General features: G+C 34.7%; 1 protein-coding gene across 1 annotated transcript in view; it reads left to right on the top strand.

Annotated features, from left to right (window-relative positions):
- The window catches only part of LOC103557831 (serum response factor-binding protein 1), a 68609-nt gene that overhangs the window by 33697 nt on the left and 17487 nt on the right, over positions 1–17425 (top strand). Inside the window, exon 4 of the mRNA XM_008530535.2 lies at positions 12888–12959. Coding sequence (XP_008528757.2) covers positions 12888–12959 — 72 coding nt within the window. The remainder of the gene's footprint in view (positions 1–12887; positions 12960–17425) is intronic.

Raw genomic sequence — 17425 nt, 5'->3', positions numbered from 1 at the left:
TGTCTGGGAAAGCTCTTATTTCCCCATCATATCTGAAGAATAATTTTGCTGGATAGAGTATTGTTGGCTGAAAGTTTTTGTCTTTCTGTATTTTGAATATATCATTCCACTGTCTCTTAGCCTGTAAGGTTTCTGCTGAGGAATCTGCTATAAGCCTGGTGGGGGTTCCTTTGCATGTTATTTTCTTCTCTCTTGCTGCCCCTGATAGTTTTTCTGTGTCTTTGACTTTTGACAGCTTTAATATATGCCTTGGAGAGGTCTTTTTGGATTGATGTAACTAGGAGTTCTATTAGTGTCAGGTACTTGCATGTCCAGTTTCTTCCACAGTTTGGGAAGTTCTTCGCTATTATTTCTTTGAATAGACTTTCTGCTTCTTTCTCCCATCCTTCTCCCTGTGATACTCATAATTCTTATGTCACTTTTCCTAATTGAGTCAGATAGTAGTTCTCAAAGAATTTCTTTATTTTTTTAAATCTTAGTTCTCCCACCTCCTCCCTGTAATCATTTCTATGTTTTTATCATCAAGCTCACTCATTCTCTCTTCTATAAGGTCTACTCTATTTTTAATGCCTTTTACATTATTTTCTATCTCATTAATTGTGTTATTCATATCCAGAATTTCCATTTGGTTCTTTGTTTAGAGCTTGAGTCTCTTTAGTGATGTATTGCTTCTGTTCATTAATTTTATTCCTAAGTTCATTGAACTGTCTTTCTGATTTTTCTTGTAACTCGTTGAGTTTCTTTATGGCAGCTATTTTGAAGTCTCTGTCAGTTAGAGTGTAGTCTTCTGTGATTTCATGTTTGCTTTCTGGAGAGTTGTCATTTTCCTTCTTTTTTGCCATGTTACTGTAGTTTTTCATGGTGTTTGATGAATTGACCCTCCACCAGCACATTTGTGGTAATAATCGCCTTTTCTTATTTGAGTATGGCTTTGGTTACTTTGGTTCTGATCTGGGTCCCTGATCTTTGGTTCACCTGGGTCTTGTGTTCCTCTTTGGGCTCTCCGCAGGCTTAGATGCTGTTGTCCTGTGCACCACCTGCACTGCTGTTCCCCAGTTGTCTGGGGCTGCTGGTTGCACTGTTGGCAGGGGTGCTGGGTTCATGAGTGTTGCTGTCATTGGCAGGGACCCAGGGACCTATGTGCAGCCCCCCTGCTGGTGGAGTTGGTGTTGGAGGTACTGCCACTGCTCCACCAACCATCGCAAGGCGGGCCACTGCTGCCACTCTGCAGGCTTTTGCTCACACTTATGGGGCTGCCACCAGCTGTCACCCCACCAGCATTTGCACACATGGAGTTGGCCTGTACTCACCTCCACTGACAGACGTGTGAGCTGTTGCATGAGGATCTGCACCCTGGATCTTTGCTGCCAGGGGAGGGAGAGGGCCTGTTCCGCTAGTTCCACTGCTTCCTTGGGATCCAGTTCTCCTACCTTCAGATGTATAGCTGTCTGGATCTCTTAGGCGTCCTGTTGTGCTGTGTAGGGTATCCTCTGTTGGTTGATGGAAGTCTGTTTCATTGTAATTCACAGGGGAGAGACAAAGGGAACCACTCACTCTGCCATGATGCTGACATCACTCTCAGCAAGGATACTGTTTTATGCAACAACTTCACATCCCAGACTTACACATTACAGTCATGCATCGCTTAACAATAGAGATACATCTGAGAAATAGTCATTAGGAGATTTCATCATTACACGAACATCAGATTGTACTTCACAAACTTAGGTGGGATAATGTACTACACACCTAGCTTATATGGTACTAATCTTATGGGACCACCATCATATATGCAGTCTGTTGTTAACCAAATCCTCGTTATGTGGCTCGTGACTGCACTTGTAGCACTAGAAAACTCAACTTCAGATGTAAGAACATTGCTGCTCAGCTATTCACAATAGCCAAGACATGGAAACAATCTAAGTGCCCACTGACCAATGATTTGATAAAGAAGATGTGGTATATATATACACCCACACACAATGGAATACTACTCAGCCATAAAAACAGACAAAATCATCCCATTTGCAACAACATGCATGGACCTGGAGGGTATTATGCTAAGTGAAATAAGCCAGACTGAGAAAGACAAACACCATATGATCTCACTTATATGTGGAATATAAACAAACACATAAACAAAGAAAATAGTTCAGTGGTTACTAGGGGAAGGGGGGTAGAGGGTGGGCACAAGAGGTGAAAGAGAGCACCTATGTGGTGACAGACAGGAAATAATGTACAATTGAAATTTCACAATGATGTAAACTATTATGAATCTCAATTGAAAAAATAAAATTTAAAAAAGAACATTGCTGCTCATAAACAACTTAATAATAATATTAGTTATTAATTATTGAGTGCCTACTCTGTGCCAGGCTCTTTGCTAATGCTAATGCCTACATATCTTATCCCTAATCCTCACAGTAGCTGTTAAATGTTCCTTTTTAGCCCCATTTTACTAATGTAGAAACTGAGGGTTTTAAGGTTAATTGCTATGCCCAAAGTCACATTACTAGAGCTTTGCAAAGCCAGGATTCAATCCGTATCTGTCTGAATCAATAGTCCATGTTTTTAATACTCTACTAACATGATCAATTTAAGTATTGAGTGCATAATTTTATCAAGAATAATTAGCCATTATAGAGAAATGTGCTTTTGCATTATAATTTTAATGATCACTATTAATTGAAATATGAAAATAATAGTGAAGTAATATATCATCATTGCCTCTTGGAAGGAAAAATAGAACTTGTTTGTTATGTGACATAATTAGAATAGTTGGGCCTTGGTAAAGATAGAAAATGCCTCATTATCCATAAATGATTTTGTGTGTGCATTTAACATTTAGAAATAATATCTGGAAGCTAAATACCAAGATAGTTGATTTCCTTGGGACCATGGATTAACAGCAATGATTAGGTTTCAAAAAATTTTTATTTCCTTCCCAAATTTGGCATATATTTTAAACAAATTTGAATGTAACATGATTACAGTATTAATTAATGTAAGCTCTTTAAAGTGTTAACACATGGAAATAGAATTAAGGAATGAATATGGATTTTATTGTCATTTGTGCCCTTGAAAAAGATTACTGGAAATGTGAAGGTTCTAGAGAAAATATTTTGAAGGAATTAGAACTTGTAATGACAAGTAATTTGACAGCCTTGAGACTTCAAAAGATTGTCACTTTTTCTTTCAGTTTAAGACCACTCTCTTTTAACACATTCTTATATCCCTTTTAGCACATCCCTATGTCTTAGTCATAATTCCAAAATTATAGAGAAAGACTGTCTCAGTCACCTAATATAATTTCCCTAAGGCCTTTTGATGAATTTCCTAGGTGATTTACTGTTTGGGAAAAATGTGACATGGTCTTATGTAATTGTTTATTAAGTTTGAGGTTTTCTTTCTTTCTTTTTTTTTTAACTCTTTGGGGTTGGGCAAGGAAAACGACCAAGTGTATGTAGATAAAATATTTTAGGAGTATAAAAGTGAATATAATACAGTCATATCAAGCTATATTTTGTCCTCTTTTTATTTGATATACTGAATAATAATAAGACCTGTATACCTCACTTCCACTAATTATTTTTATTCTTAACATGTTATCCTGAGAAGACATAAAAATATAGTAGTTTTAAGTATTTCATTTAATCTTTATAAATTTGCTGCAAAATTATGCCCTTTTAAACAAATGTTTGGATTCCAGTTCAAAAATAGTAAACTTTTTCTCCCCAAGCCCAGCTATTTTGCTAGGAGAGAATCTCTAGAATGATTAGAAGACTTTCTGCTCTGACTTATTCTTTAAAATGCATAAGTATTCTATGGGGAATCTTCAGGTTGATGTAATTGCTGGACCTCATATCATCTGCTTGCCTCTTTGAACATGACAGAAGTGGGTGATTTTATTTTTTTTGGCATAAAAGTTGTGATCATGGTTAATCATGTGGTTAAACAAGCTATTTTGTTGTATTTTCTAAAAGGTATTTCTACTGTGAGAGACAGAACTATATAATGATAAGGAGGTTTTGGAGCTCTATTTGACTAAATTATTTGATAATGTTTTTGATCAGTTAACTTCTGCTTTTTAAGTGAAATGCAAATCTTTGGACTATTGAATTATACAAGATGTTTTTAGCTTTTGCTCACTGAAATTATAATTATTTTCGTATCAGTAATTATTATATCTCGATGGAAATAATTTATAGTTGAAATGTGCATTCAGGTTAGTTTTTAAAGTATGAAAATTCAACTTTAAACGTGAAAGTCATCTTGGAACTAAAGTACTATTTGTAGACATTTAGTAATTCTTAAACTGGCTGCGAGCAAAGACCTGACACTAGTAAAATTTCCTAGTAGTAAACCTACTTTGTTTTATTATATCATTCTCCTGTTCAAGAATCTAAATTAACTTCCTATTGTCTGCCAGAACGGGTCTAATTCCTCATGAGTATTAAAAGTTTTATCAATTGGCCCCTCTCATCCAGCCAACTTTATCTCTCATCCACATTTCTGTCTACATGCTACCATCAACATTATAATCCCCTACGCATACTTTGTGCATTCCTGTTTTTAAGTTTCTCTGGCTTTAACTGATAGCAAGGCAGCATTCACAACCACCTCATACATACTCTTATAAAACCAGGGTGAATCATTGTCACAATCTTTACCAACATCTAAAACAGTAGTTTTGTTGGGGGAGGCAGGGGATAGATGCATGAAGATTCATTCGTGGGGACATTTATCATAGTGGATGGGAGGTTTGTGCAATTTGAGAAATGTCCCCCAGTAATTTGGGTATCTTTTTATTATTCCTACCATTGAAAGCTACACCACCAAACAGTTGATTGCATTGCATCTACCTTTGTGTTATTTATTATCTCAGATCATTTGCATATTATTTCAAAAATTAAACTGCATTTTTTTGGTTGTCTTTTTACACAATGCCTTGTCTTCTGCAAAATGGAAAGTTCTCAGTAACATATTTCAAATATTAACATACACATCTATAATAAATAGATTTTTAAAGAGGTTATAGGAAAGTACCATTAAGTTTTTCTAATCAAAATTAAAATAAATCTTGGATGGGCCCCGTGGCATAGTCGTTAAGTTCAACTCACTCTGCTTCAGTGGCCTAGGTTCATGGGTTCAGATCCCAGGTGTGGACCTACACCACTCGTCAGCCATGCTGTGATGGCAACCCACATGTGAAATAGAGGAAGATTGAAGAGAGAGAGAGGAAGATTGACAACAGATATTAGCTTAAGGTGAATCTTAGGGAAAAAAACTGATAAATCTCTATCAAAGTTGTTTGTGAATTTTTAGTTTTTTCCCCTTGTCCTCCATCTAATAATAATGTTTAAGACTTTGTTATTAGTTCATTTTTCATTTCAGGTTTAAAAATGTGAATTTCAAATAGTAAGTTTTGTGAAGTAAAATCAGCAATGTGTTGATAACTTTTAAGATGTAGCAGAGTATAATTACAAAAGCAAAGAAGAATAAAGCCACTTGTGTCATTTCCTGAAATTTTTAACAAGTTGGGTTGATACTGTTTGTGTATCATTAACTAATTGTGTGTCTTTGAGTCTGTTTATTCATGTTAAAAGTGGAAATAATTCCTGTTTAACTTCTTTGCTGTGGGGATTTAGTAAATTATGCAATATCTGTGTTGCTAGCATAGTACTCTTTCAATGTATTTTTTAAGATTTTGAATCTCTGTAATCTTGTACTCCATATAAATGGCACAGATGAGGTATTTAAGATAGCCATTGCCTTCCATACGGTTTTGAAAAGTTATGCCAAAACTGTTCAATGACAGAGAGATCCTGAACAGAGACCGTTTGGAGATCTACTATACCACACAGTCCACCATCATTGTCCATGTTGCATTGTGACTTTAGGCCAGAAGCCGAAATCATTCTTGTTATTTTAGTTAGTATTGTAGGATTCAAAAAACAAGTTTTACCTGATAATATGTAGTCCTGTACTTTGCTAGAAAAGTTCACACACTTTTATAATGTCATCTCAGAGCCATCCTCATGACCAAAACTCTTTATTTCAGCTCAATAAAAATATATTAGACCTGTACGTTATATGCCAAATACTCTGCTAGTTTATAAAAATATGGAAATTAATATGATGTTTGCCCTTGAGAAGCTTATAGTCTAATGAGAGAGATGGACATGTGAACAGAGTTTCACTACAATATATACAACACTGACAGGTGTATTGGAGAAGGGCTACTCAGTACTGCTTCGAGGATTCGAGGAAGGCTTCCTGTGGCAAGAAGCTGAGTCTTAAAAGGTGACTGACTGTAACTGAAGAAGTTGTAGAATGGAGACTTAAATTTATATTGCTTTATTGTTTTCGTTTTGAAAAATTTGTAAAGGAAATACTTGTAGAATCAAGAAATCCAAAGTTTTTATTTTACTTGTTTCCCTACATGAAGTTCTGTGTTAGGTGTGATAGCGATTTAGATTCAGGTGTGATAGCGATTTAGATTCACATCTCAATATGGACAAGAGTAAAGATTAACTGGGGTTTTGGGGGTTTGGGAGTTTTTTGTTTTTTTGTTTTTGGTGAGGAAGATTAGCCCTGAGCTAACATCCACTGCCGATCCTCCTCTTTTCTTGGCTGGGGAAGATTGGCCTTGAGCTAACATCTGTTCCCATCTTCCTCTATTTTATATGTGGGACACCTGCCACAGCATGGCTTGATAAGCGATGTGTAGGTCTGCACCTGGGATCCAAACCTATGAACCTCGGTCTGACGAAGTGGAGCATGTGAACTTTACCACTACTCCACCAGGCTGGCCCCATGTTTTTTTGTTTTTAATTTAGAAAATTAAAAAATAAGAAACTTGAATAAAAGACATAGTTATTAAATGTACTGTCTGCCATCGTTCCTGAACAGGGACATTGTTTACTAGCAGGTCTGGGTTATGTTATACCCAATATTGAGATGACTGAGATACTCAGTTTAACAATTTATAATACCTAACAAGTAAAAATAACTTCAGTTTTCATTCTTTCCACAAGTATTTTTGAGCATTTACCAAATGCCATGTACTTTACTAAGCACTTATGATATGTCTGAGAAAAAATGTTTCCTGATCTTTTATAATTTATTTTTTAGGAAGATTGGGGAAGACAGCATAATAAATAAGTTAATTATTTATTATATTAGTAGATTTTATGCTGTGGAAAAAACAGAGCAGACTAGAAAGAATTAAGAGAGATGATGTGAAATAGTCAGCTTGATGTAGGTCTGGAGTGGAGAAGAGAGATTTGGGCTAGAGATAGAGACTTTTGGAAGTTATTGACATGTGCATGATATTTAAAGTCATGAGGCTGGTTGAAATCACAAAGTATTAGGGAATAGTGAAGAGAAGAGCACCAAGAATAGAATCCTAGACAGCTCTTAAGCTAAAGAGAAGAGGAAGAACTAGAAAAGCAGGCTAAGAAAGAGCAACCAAGAGTATGGGTCCTGTAAGTCAAATGAAGAAAGTATATTAAGGAGAAAGGAGGAATTAACTTGTTAAAAGTTGATGATAGGACAAGGAAGGGAAGAGTCAGATGGTACTGATATGTCAAATAAGAGGAATACTGAGACCCGTTTATTAGATTTAGCGACATGGAGATCGTTAGTGACTCTTAGAAGGATGGGATTGGTGGAGTAATTGGGACAAAAGCTTGCTTGACGTGGATTTAGGAGAAAATATAGAGCATTTGGAGACAGCAAGAATAGGCAAGTGTTATAATTAGGGTGGCCGTATGACCAGATTTCCCTGGGGTTCTCCTGGTAATCACCACTTGTCCCAGCATAATTTTTAATAGAGCCTCATTTCACTCTCACATGGGTCCTGGCTTGAACAACAAATTACATGGTCAACGTGATGATGATTCATTGCTATTATTATTCTTTTTGACACCCAAATTTGACCACTAGTGGCCCTTCCAGGCTAGCTTATATGACTTTTTGAGAGAACCCAATTAGTTCTTCTTTTTCTGGCATAACAAAGTGTGGCAGGGATTATGCTTTTCCTACCCAGATCTGTAATCAGCCATTTCTCTAAGAAGCCCTGCTTCATTTTAGTGGTATTTAGAAACCAAGAGTTGAAACATAGATTTTGATTGGGGAGAAAGGGATTGAGAAAGATAGGTGACCAGTTAGAGAAAGGCATGCCACAAAAAAAAAAAAAAATTTAAAAAGCAGACAGTGTACCAAAGATTCTGAGATGGGAGAATAGAAAATTTATTCAGGAAATTCTCTAGAGGTAAAACTGAATGGATGACATATGAGGTTCCGAAAAGAAGTGTATTATGATATTAGAGCAGGAAGATACATTGAGACCAGATAATGAAAGAATTTAAGTATCCGAATGAGGATCTTTGACTTCCTTCTATATTTAGGATGGTGACTTATGGGTCTTGGAGTTACTGGTCCTGGAAACAGGAAACTCAGTAAGGCTATTGTAGTCCACACAATCTATAATGAAGTCCTGAATCTATGGGTAAGATCATGGTAATCCAGAGGAAGGAACCAAATTCAACAGACACTGCAGCAGAGAAAGCAAAAAAGGGGAGGGGAGCGTGACAGAAGCATGACTAAGAAGCACACAGTGTCAGATGACTCTGAGCTGTCTAACCTAAGCAGCAGAGGCTGGAGATGCCATTAATTGCCATAGAGAACAGAGGAATAGGTGAAGGAGGAAGACAGAGAGATTTTATTTGGAAAAATCCTTGGCAATATGATGAGAGAGTATAACCTTATTAAAGTTCCATCTGGTAGAACTGTATTTAGGAAACAGTAGAACAATATTTAGGAAATAAGGTTTTTGTTGTCACTGAAAGGTAACCATAATGAGATTCCCATCTGTGGAAAAGCATACAGATTTGGATATCAGTAGCTCTCTCACGAGTTATTTCAGATTCTTTATTTCAGAGAAATGCATTTCTTGCCTCATTTCCAAATAGAACAAAAAGAATCTCCAAGAATCTGTACTTTTCTTGGCATTTTGTAATTTCTTGTGTTGGTGATTAACCCCTCATAATCTAAGCACCGTCTCCAATTTTATTCACATTTTGGAAAATACGAACATGTTTTATATTTTATTAAGTTAAAAATGTCAGCATGGTTACAGCCTCTAAGTTACTTTTTGTCTTGACCCAGACAAGACAGCCTGATACAGAATAATTTGGTTGCAAACATACTTTCCCCACTTAAGCAGAGACAGCACTACACAGGTTATCTAGTTTTGAGTCAGTATATTCGATTGTTCAAACAAAATTCTCTGGAGAGAAGAAAGACAAGGAGATAACCATATAAACAAAATTGGGATTACCTAATTCCAATTAAATTTGCTGTTCTGAATATAAGCAAAGCAGTAGCATCTGGCACTGTGAAACAGGGAACTGGAATATTCTGATGGATCCAGTTATTAGTGGATGACTGTCTTTAATGTAGGAAACTTGAGCAATGATAACTTAATGTGATTAGGAAGGAATTAAAACAATGTCTAATTTATCACCACCAACAACAGGATATGGCACAAAGCAAGATGTGGGCATTCTAGTCCTAGCCATATTGTAATACCTTGAATGGATCTCTTAAATTTTCTTGGATTATCATTTTCCTCTTCTATAAAATTGAATGGGTCAAGGATCCCCAAGACTACCCTGAGGCTCGGTGATCCACTAGAAGCATTCACAGGACTCAGCAAAGCTTTTATACTCAAGTTATGGTTTATTAAAGATTAAAATCAGCAAAAAGAGAAGTCAAATGGGGGAAGTCTAGAAGAAACTAGGCGTAAGTTTACTTCTCCCACGATAGTCACATGGACACACTCCCAGCAATGATATGTGACAACACTTGCAAAACCAAGCAGCTCACTTGAGCCTTGGTGCCCAGGGTTTTTATTGGGAGCCTGCCACATAGGCAGGAATTACCTCGATAATCCAGGATAATATCCACATCTTAAAATCATTTCATTATTGATCATTCCAGGTCACTTTAGCTAGGTACATAACAAGCCCTTTTGTTAAGTTTTTTGTTTGGTGGTTTTTTCCCGGAAAGTTTTTTGAAATTATAGTTCTAAGTATTGGTTTTCTTCTATTGTTTAGTTTTTCTTCGTCAGAGACCCCAGTTATACATATGTGGGATCATCCTTTCCATCCTTTTTTTTTCTTTATTTCAGTTTCGTTTTCTTGACTTTCTTTAGTGTCTCTTATTGAATTTTTCTTTGAATCTGTTCTCCCTTTCTGAGATGATGTTTCTTTTCCTTGAGTGTATTTCCTAAGCTTTATCAACTGTGGGGCATTTTTGTGTTTTACCTATTTCTGCCGTTAGTGTTTTAATTTCTGACTTTGCATATTTTTAGTATAACCCCAAATGCTTGTTTGAGGCTCCCTAAGTGCAGTTTGGAGGGTTATGTTACAATTGTCTTTTGTTTCATGGTTAGTTTTTTAGTGGAGAATCTATCAGATAAAATGTTTTGATTTACATTTTCTGTTTTCTTCTTCCATTAATTTTATATAAATTAGATTTTTTTCCCTTAATCCCAGCCATTTTGTAGACAAGGTACATCATATGTCAGTATGGTGAAGTGAAATTTTTTAATGGATGATGATAAGGAGGAATTGGTTACATGTCTTTTCTTCTGTCTCTGTAGGGTCCATAATTTCTCTCTCTTTCTTTCCTTATCTTCATCTTTATATCTGAAAGTAGGAACACACTCCCTATTTATCTGATTCTTCTCAGAGCAGTGCTTGTTGAGGCCACTGCCTTCAGAACCACTCACTTTCAAGCCCTTCTCTGTAGCCAGTGCTGTGAGTTACCAAGTCTCAGATTTGTGTTCAGCATTTTGACTTTTTGTAGTAGTTTTTGCTTTCTGGTAGTGCTTTTTGTCTGTCACATGTATGTCTTTCACTCCACTCTCCTCTTTTTCTACCAGTATCTTAATCTTCCATTCTCTGGCTCTCCATATTCACAAGCCTATAGCAGCAGTGAGAGCTCTGTTGAATATGTTGTTAGTTTCTCTATTTAGAGATATTTTGAGGTTGATGGCATCCTCTTATCTCGTGATAATGCTGAAGACATGATTCATGTTTGGTTTTATTTGTATTTCTTGTTGAATTTATTGTTTTGGAGAAAATATGTGGATGAGTTGAGATTTAGAAGACATCATTATCTTCTGTGCTTAAGTTCATTTTAACAATAAAATTTAACCAGTTCACTCTTTAGAATGATTTTTTTTTCTTACAGGGTAGAAAAGGGTGCTTGTAGCCAGCCGTTGACAAAGGCAGGGCAAATCTTAAAAAAGGCAGGACAAATCTTTGGGTTTGTTAACTATAATTTAAATAGTTTTATTAACTTTAAACTGCCTCAGGGAGGCCATCTCCCAAATTAGCTCATCAAGCACCAAAGACATTTTCAGGCAAAATATGTCATGAAACAAATTTTTTTTAATGTATATATATTTATTTATATTTATATTTTTTATATTTTTATTTATTTGTGTGTATATATAATATACACATATGATGTATATATAATATATACACACACAAAATTTAAAAATAAGAGTCTATTATTTATGTACTGTTTTATAGATTTGTTTTACGTACACATTTTTTGCAATTGTATTAGTGTATACAAAATGAAATTGAGTCTTTACTTTCAGAAACAGTGCTTTCTAATCTTTTTGACTTTGGATCATCATTATCAGTGTTTTATTTTTTCCATTCTGCTCTCTTTTCAAAAGCACACTATAGCTCTTTAATACAGAATATGTGGTAATTTTTCAAAAGGAATTACACAAACTAGTATGTACAAGGATAGTCTTCACATTCTTATTTTTAAAAAGATCGAAAGTCCGAAAATATATTAACGTCTGCTACTAAGAGGTTGGTTAGATAAGGGCAGCAATGTAAAAGAATAAAAAAATGGAAATACGTTTGCCCTGTCATTAAATGATAGAGCTAGTTTATAAAATTGCTGTTGCTCCGTTTTTGTTTAAAACATAATTTAAATGTCATTTTCACCTAAATTGTGCACAATTTTTGTCATATCACATTTCTACTTTACTGTCAGTCAATGTTGTTTTAAAATCAACTGTATGATTTTTTTATTTAGCTTTCTTCTAAACAATATTGTGAAAAAAGGCACAAATGTTAATTGTATCTTTTCATGGATATTAGAATAACTTGTTAAGTGTTAATATAGAAAAATTTCATTTTTGTGTGATCTACAGTTGTTCTTCATTCCCTTAGTGGAGTGCATATCAAAGTTAAATTCTCCGAAAGAAAAATGTAGAAGAGTATACGATAAAATTATAGTCATGTAGACATTGCCAGTAATTTTACTTCTTATTCTTTCTGCTTTTCTCTGTTTTTTAATTTTCTAAAATAAATCGGCAATAATTTTGTGCATAATGGAAAAGTATTTTGTGGCTTAGGTTTTATAATCAAGAATCAAAATTAAATATTTTTCTGTAAATCTCTACATTTCTCCATAAATTGATGAAATTGCCAGTCCTGAAATTAAAATAAGTAATAATTTCTTTAAACTTAAGTCATAAGTTAACATTTTAAATTATTTTAATCTTATTTCAATTAATGTTTTCATTATTCTGGAGATTTTGTGGCTTCCATAGAATCTGAATATAATTGTCTTAAGAAGATTAGCATTTAAATTAATTTTGCTGTGGCTTTTTTCATAGCATGATAATTTCTTAACTGTGATAGGAGTTATTCTCTTCTAAAAATTAAGAATTTGCTTAATATCTCATTTCTTAAAAGCCAAACACGGGAAGAAATTTAACTCAGAATAATAATGACAGTTTAAAATTACACTCATAACTAAAATTATTTTCTTTTATTCTTCTATAGGAATTAAAACCTGATACAGTAACTAAATCTGCTCTTAGTGATGATATCAGCTTTGAAAAAATCTGCAAAAAGGTATATCTACAATGGTTTGTATTTCTTTTGGGAAAAGCTTCTTATATACATTGTTGACTTACTTTTATCTTGTCACTTTTTCCCTTGAAGAGCAAACTAATCAAGAAGTCGGTTACTATTAATATATAATGATTTTTCTGCACTTGTGTTCCAATATTGGCACCAAATAGAATTTTTATGGTAATTTATGAATTTTACATTGCTGTGATAGCATGCCTTCAAGGTCCTTAAAGATGTGTTGAATTTAATGTGGCATTTATGTATTAGATAGCAATTAATCTGTTAATCTTACTAGTTAGAGCAAAGAATCTTTATTTTTATTCTTTTCAAATAATTTTCATGAATATTTTATTTAATCCCTGCATTCACCCTGTGAAAGATTATTTTTACAAATGAGGAAACCAAAGCTCAGGAAGAATGAAATGAGCTGATTAAGGCTGTACCACTGTTACCTGGCGCGGTTAGGACTTTTACCTAGACCTTCTGCTCTTTGGATTTGCCACTCCTGCTTCTTCCTTGCTCTTTCCCCTTCTCATTTCCACCCACTTGGCTGATGGCTGCATAAGACAGTTCCACATGAAAACAGATTTTGCATTGATTGATTTTTCTCTCTTGATTTTCTGTTTTCACTTTCATCAACATTTGCTCTAATTATCTATATTATTTCTTCTTGCATTTGTGTTTACTTTGCTCTTTTTCTAGTTTCTTAATCTGGAAGCTTAAATTAACTACTTTTAGACCTTTCTTTTCTAATGTAAGCATTTAATGCTATAATTTCCCTCTAAGCACTAATTTAGCTCCATCTCATAAATTTGATATGTTGTATTTCCATTTTCTTTGAGTTCAAAATGTTTTAAATTTCCCTTGAAACTTCATTTGACCCATAGTTTAATTAGAACTATGTTGTTTAATTTCTGGACAGAGAGTTTTCCAGGTGTCTTTTTGTTACTGTTTCCTTTATGACTCATGAGCATACTTTTTATGATTTTTATTCTTTTAACTTTGTTGTTTGGGTTCTGGTCCAGAGTATGACTTATCTTGGTGAATATTTCATGTGCACTTGAAAACATATATATTCTCTCGGGATCAGTGTCATACAAATATCAATTAAGGCAAATTGATTGATAGTGTTGTTCAGGTGATTTATAATCTTTACTGATTTTCTGCCTACCTGTTTTATCGATCACTAAGAGAGGTGTGTTGAAATCTCCAACTATCAATGCCAGTTTACCTATTCCAGCCTTAAGGGAAAAATATTCTGATTCTACATTTACGTAGACTAACACTTCTCTACAATTGATGGATTTTAGACATGTTAAATTTTAAAGCATTTTATCCTAAGAAGGCCAGAATATGAAAGGTTTTTGTTTGTTTGAGGGGAGGGAAGATTTGTTGTCGTCGTCATCATCCTTGTCAGAAAAACAACACCAAAGTCATAAGCATGACTTTACAGCAGCCTGTTTTATACTAGCATAGTTCTACAGTAAATATTCGTGTTTCATAGAATTCACTCATAAAGAGAGGGAAAAAGTTTAGCCCTATTATAGTTTTAAACTTGTGGTGTGGTCAGTATCTCAGACAAAATAATGACATGTTAAATGGAATATTGGTAATTGTATAAAAATATGGCAGAATATATTCTTGTTTTCTCTTGAGAGTTTAGAAAAATGATAATTTAAGATTTTTACCAGAATAAATATTTTGAACTATGTTGCAGCTAAATTCTAGAATTAATTCATTAATGTTTAATTTGTGGTAAAAGTAAAAAGCAGTTTATTTTTAGTTCCCTAATAATACTATGTTTCCATTTAAACTCTAAGAGTTTAAAACTTGGCAATATTTATTCCTTAATTTTAACTTGAAATTCTCCAAAATAAAATATCCCGTGTCTGGTTTTTTTTTTTATCTTCTCAGCTAGTTTGTTTTCACTTTAGAGGGTTAATATTAGTTACTGTATGTGTAATGTATATCAAATCAGTTTTTTAGGGTACGTAAAATAAGTTTTGTAGAGTATCTTCTTCCATTTACAACCCTCTGTTCAGCCTTCCAGGGTGTGAAATGTCATTTATCCTAAAAATGGGGAAACAAGTGTATATATTAGCTTATGGTTATTTTGTAATAGTAAATTCATTTTGCATATGACTAGATTTGTAGTCATGGGATGTATAATAGTAATTCATATAGAAAGTTTAGGGACCGGCCCTGTGGTAGAGTGGTTAAGTTTGTGTACCTGCCTTGGCGGCCGGGGTTTTGCTGGTTTGGATCCTGGGTGTGGACCTAGAACCACTCATCAAGCCATGGTGAGGTGGCGTCCCACATAGCAGAACTAGAAGGACCTACAACAAGAATATACAGCTATATAGTGGGGGGTTTTGGGGAGAAGGAGAGGAAAAAAGATGGGCTACAGATGTTAGCTCAGGGCCAATCTTTAAAAAAAAAAAAGAAAGAAAAAGAAAAAGGAAGTTTAGGATCTGACCGAAATATTGTCAAGTGAAATCTGATTACATTTCTGCCCTTTTTGTACCTTCCTCCAAACAATGAAGGAAAAGAAGGTAGAGAGGGAGGAAGGGAAAACAATTTTGTTTCATCAGAGTTCTTGATGGAACCCTTGAGGGGTATAAAGCCCAGGGAAATTGCTCTGCTTAAGAATCCTTTCATATTCCTCTCATATTCCTCCCAGGCTATTTGATTTAAGCTATTTTGTTACTATTTTATTTGATTTGTGATATTCTTCAATTGCGTTTAGGTTCTTCTGTATCAAAATATCAAAATCTGTTAATAAATTAAACATCTAAAAACAAAATGAGGCAGGCAGCAGAGTGTCCTAGAAGGAGGTCTGATTATTCTTTAGTTTGTCCTAGGAAGGGAGGTCAGTGGATAATCACCAAATAGGAAATAAGTCTGTTACGTAAAGCTCGGCACATTTGAGGCTGTCTGACCATCAGAATAGAAGAACAAATTAATTTGTGTAACATCTTACAGCTTGCACAATTCTCCCGTATACATTCCATCTCGATTGATCTTACAATAATGATCTCATGTAGAAAGCATTCATATGTGCAAAAGAGAGTTATTTTATTTTATTTTTACTTTTTTTTGAGGAAGATTAACCCTGAGCTAACTAATGCCAACCCTCCTCTTTTTGCTGAGGAAGACTGGCCCTGAGCTAACATCCATGCCCATCTTCTTCTACTTTATACGTGGGATGCCTACCACAGCATGGCTTTTGCCAAGGGGTGACATATCTGCACCAGGGATCCCAACCAGCGAACCCTGGGCCGAGAAGCAGAACATGTGCACTTAACTGCTGCGCCACCGGGCCGGCCCCCAGAAGAGAGTTATTTTAAACTACAGGATGAGAGGAAGCAAATTAATATGTGTTAACATCTACCAGTTGCCTGACTCATTAGGTGCTTTATATGTAGCTTTCTCAGGGAAGATAATGATAACCCCATTTAACAGATGAGACAACCAGCCCAGAAAGGTCAAAAATATACCTCTATTCAGTCAGTAGGAAATGGCAGGTCCAAGGTCTAACCCAGGTCTCTGCTACAAAACGAAAGTTTAGGACAAGGGAATAGAATAAGTCCCATATATGTCAGTCTGTGTTTTAGAATCATGCCATCATAGGGATTGTGAGTTCAATGAATGCAGAAATTTCTCCTGTTCCCTTAATGTGGACTCTAGGCCTTAGTTTGCCACAATTCTTCTGATCCAGCTCAATGGACTGTTTCTTATCATCTCCCTAAATGTTTTTAATAGATACAAATGTTAATGTGTTTATATCTTTAGGTAGAAGCTAGAATTGAAATTAAGTCCAATTTAAAATTAAAAGTATTGCTACTAGCATTCCACCTCTACTAGTTCTGGCATTTAGAATTAGTCCGTTTGTTTTAAGCAACATTTCAAAGGAAGGAACATTGCATGTAAAAGAGCTTTTTCATTTTTAGACAGTTGTTTATATTCACATGTACATTCTTAAAATTCTTTTCAAAATTGAACACCAAATACTTTCTGTTCACAATAAACACCCATATGCCAAAATAAAATTTTTCCATTAAAAGATGAGGTGTTTTTCTTTTTTTATTTAATTTATTTGAAATGGAAGAAACTGGAGGTGTGTGAAAACCACAGTTTCCTGAGAATTTTCCATGGCAAACACTATGTCACCTTTAAATAAGGAAAGCTATGGTTTTCTTCATTCTCCCCAATATTGTGAAGACTTTTTCACGCAGGTGTACAAACTCTTTGTTTACAGAGACTACTTAGCCTTTTAAGCTTCAAAATAAATTTCTTTAAATTTCAGCTGTATGACTGTATTTGAAATCCTGTTATCCTCCATAACATTTTCTCTCTCTCCTGTGAAGTTTATCAGATTCTGTCTTAAATTAGTTATGTGTGCATTTGTCTTAACCTTTTAAATTAGAGCAAAGTTGTGAGCCTCAAAAAGATGGTGTTCATGTCCT

This window comes from Equus przewalskii, chromosome 13, assembly GCF_037783145.1.
Source record: "Equus przewalskii isolate Varuska chromosome 13, EquPr2, whole genome shotgun sequence".
In the NCBI taxonomy this organism is placed as follows: domain Eukaryota; kingdom Metazoa; phylum Chordata; class Mammalia; order Perissodactyla; family Equidae; genus Equus; species Equus przewalskii.
The sequence above is the reverse complement of the archived record's forward strand: the minus strand, read 5'-3'. Positions and strand labels throughout refer to the sequence as shown.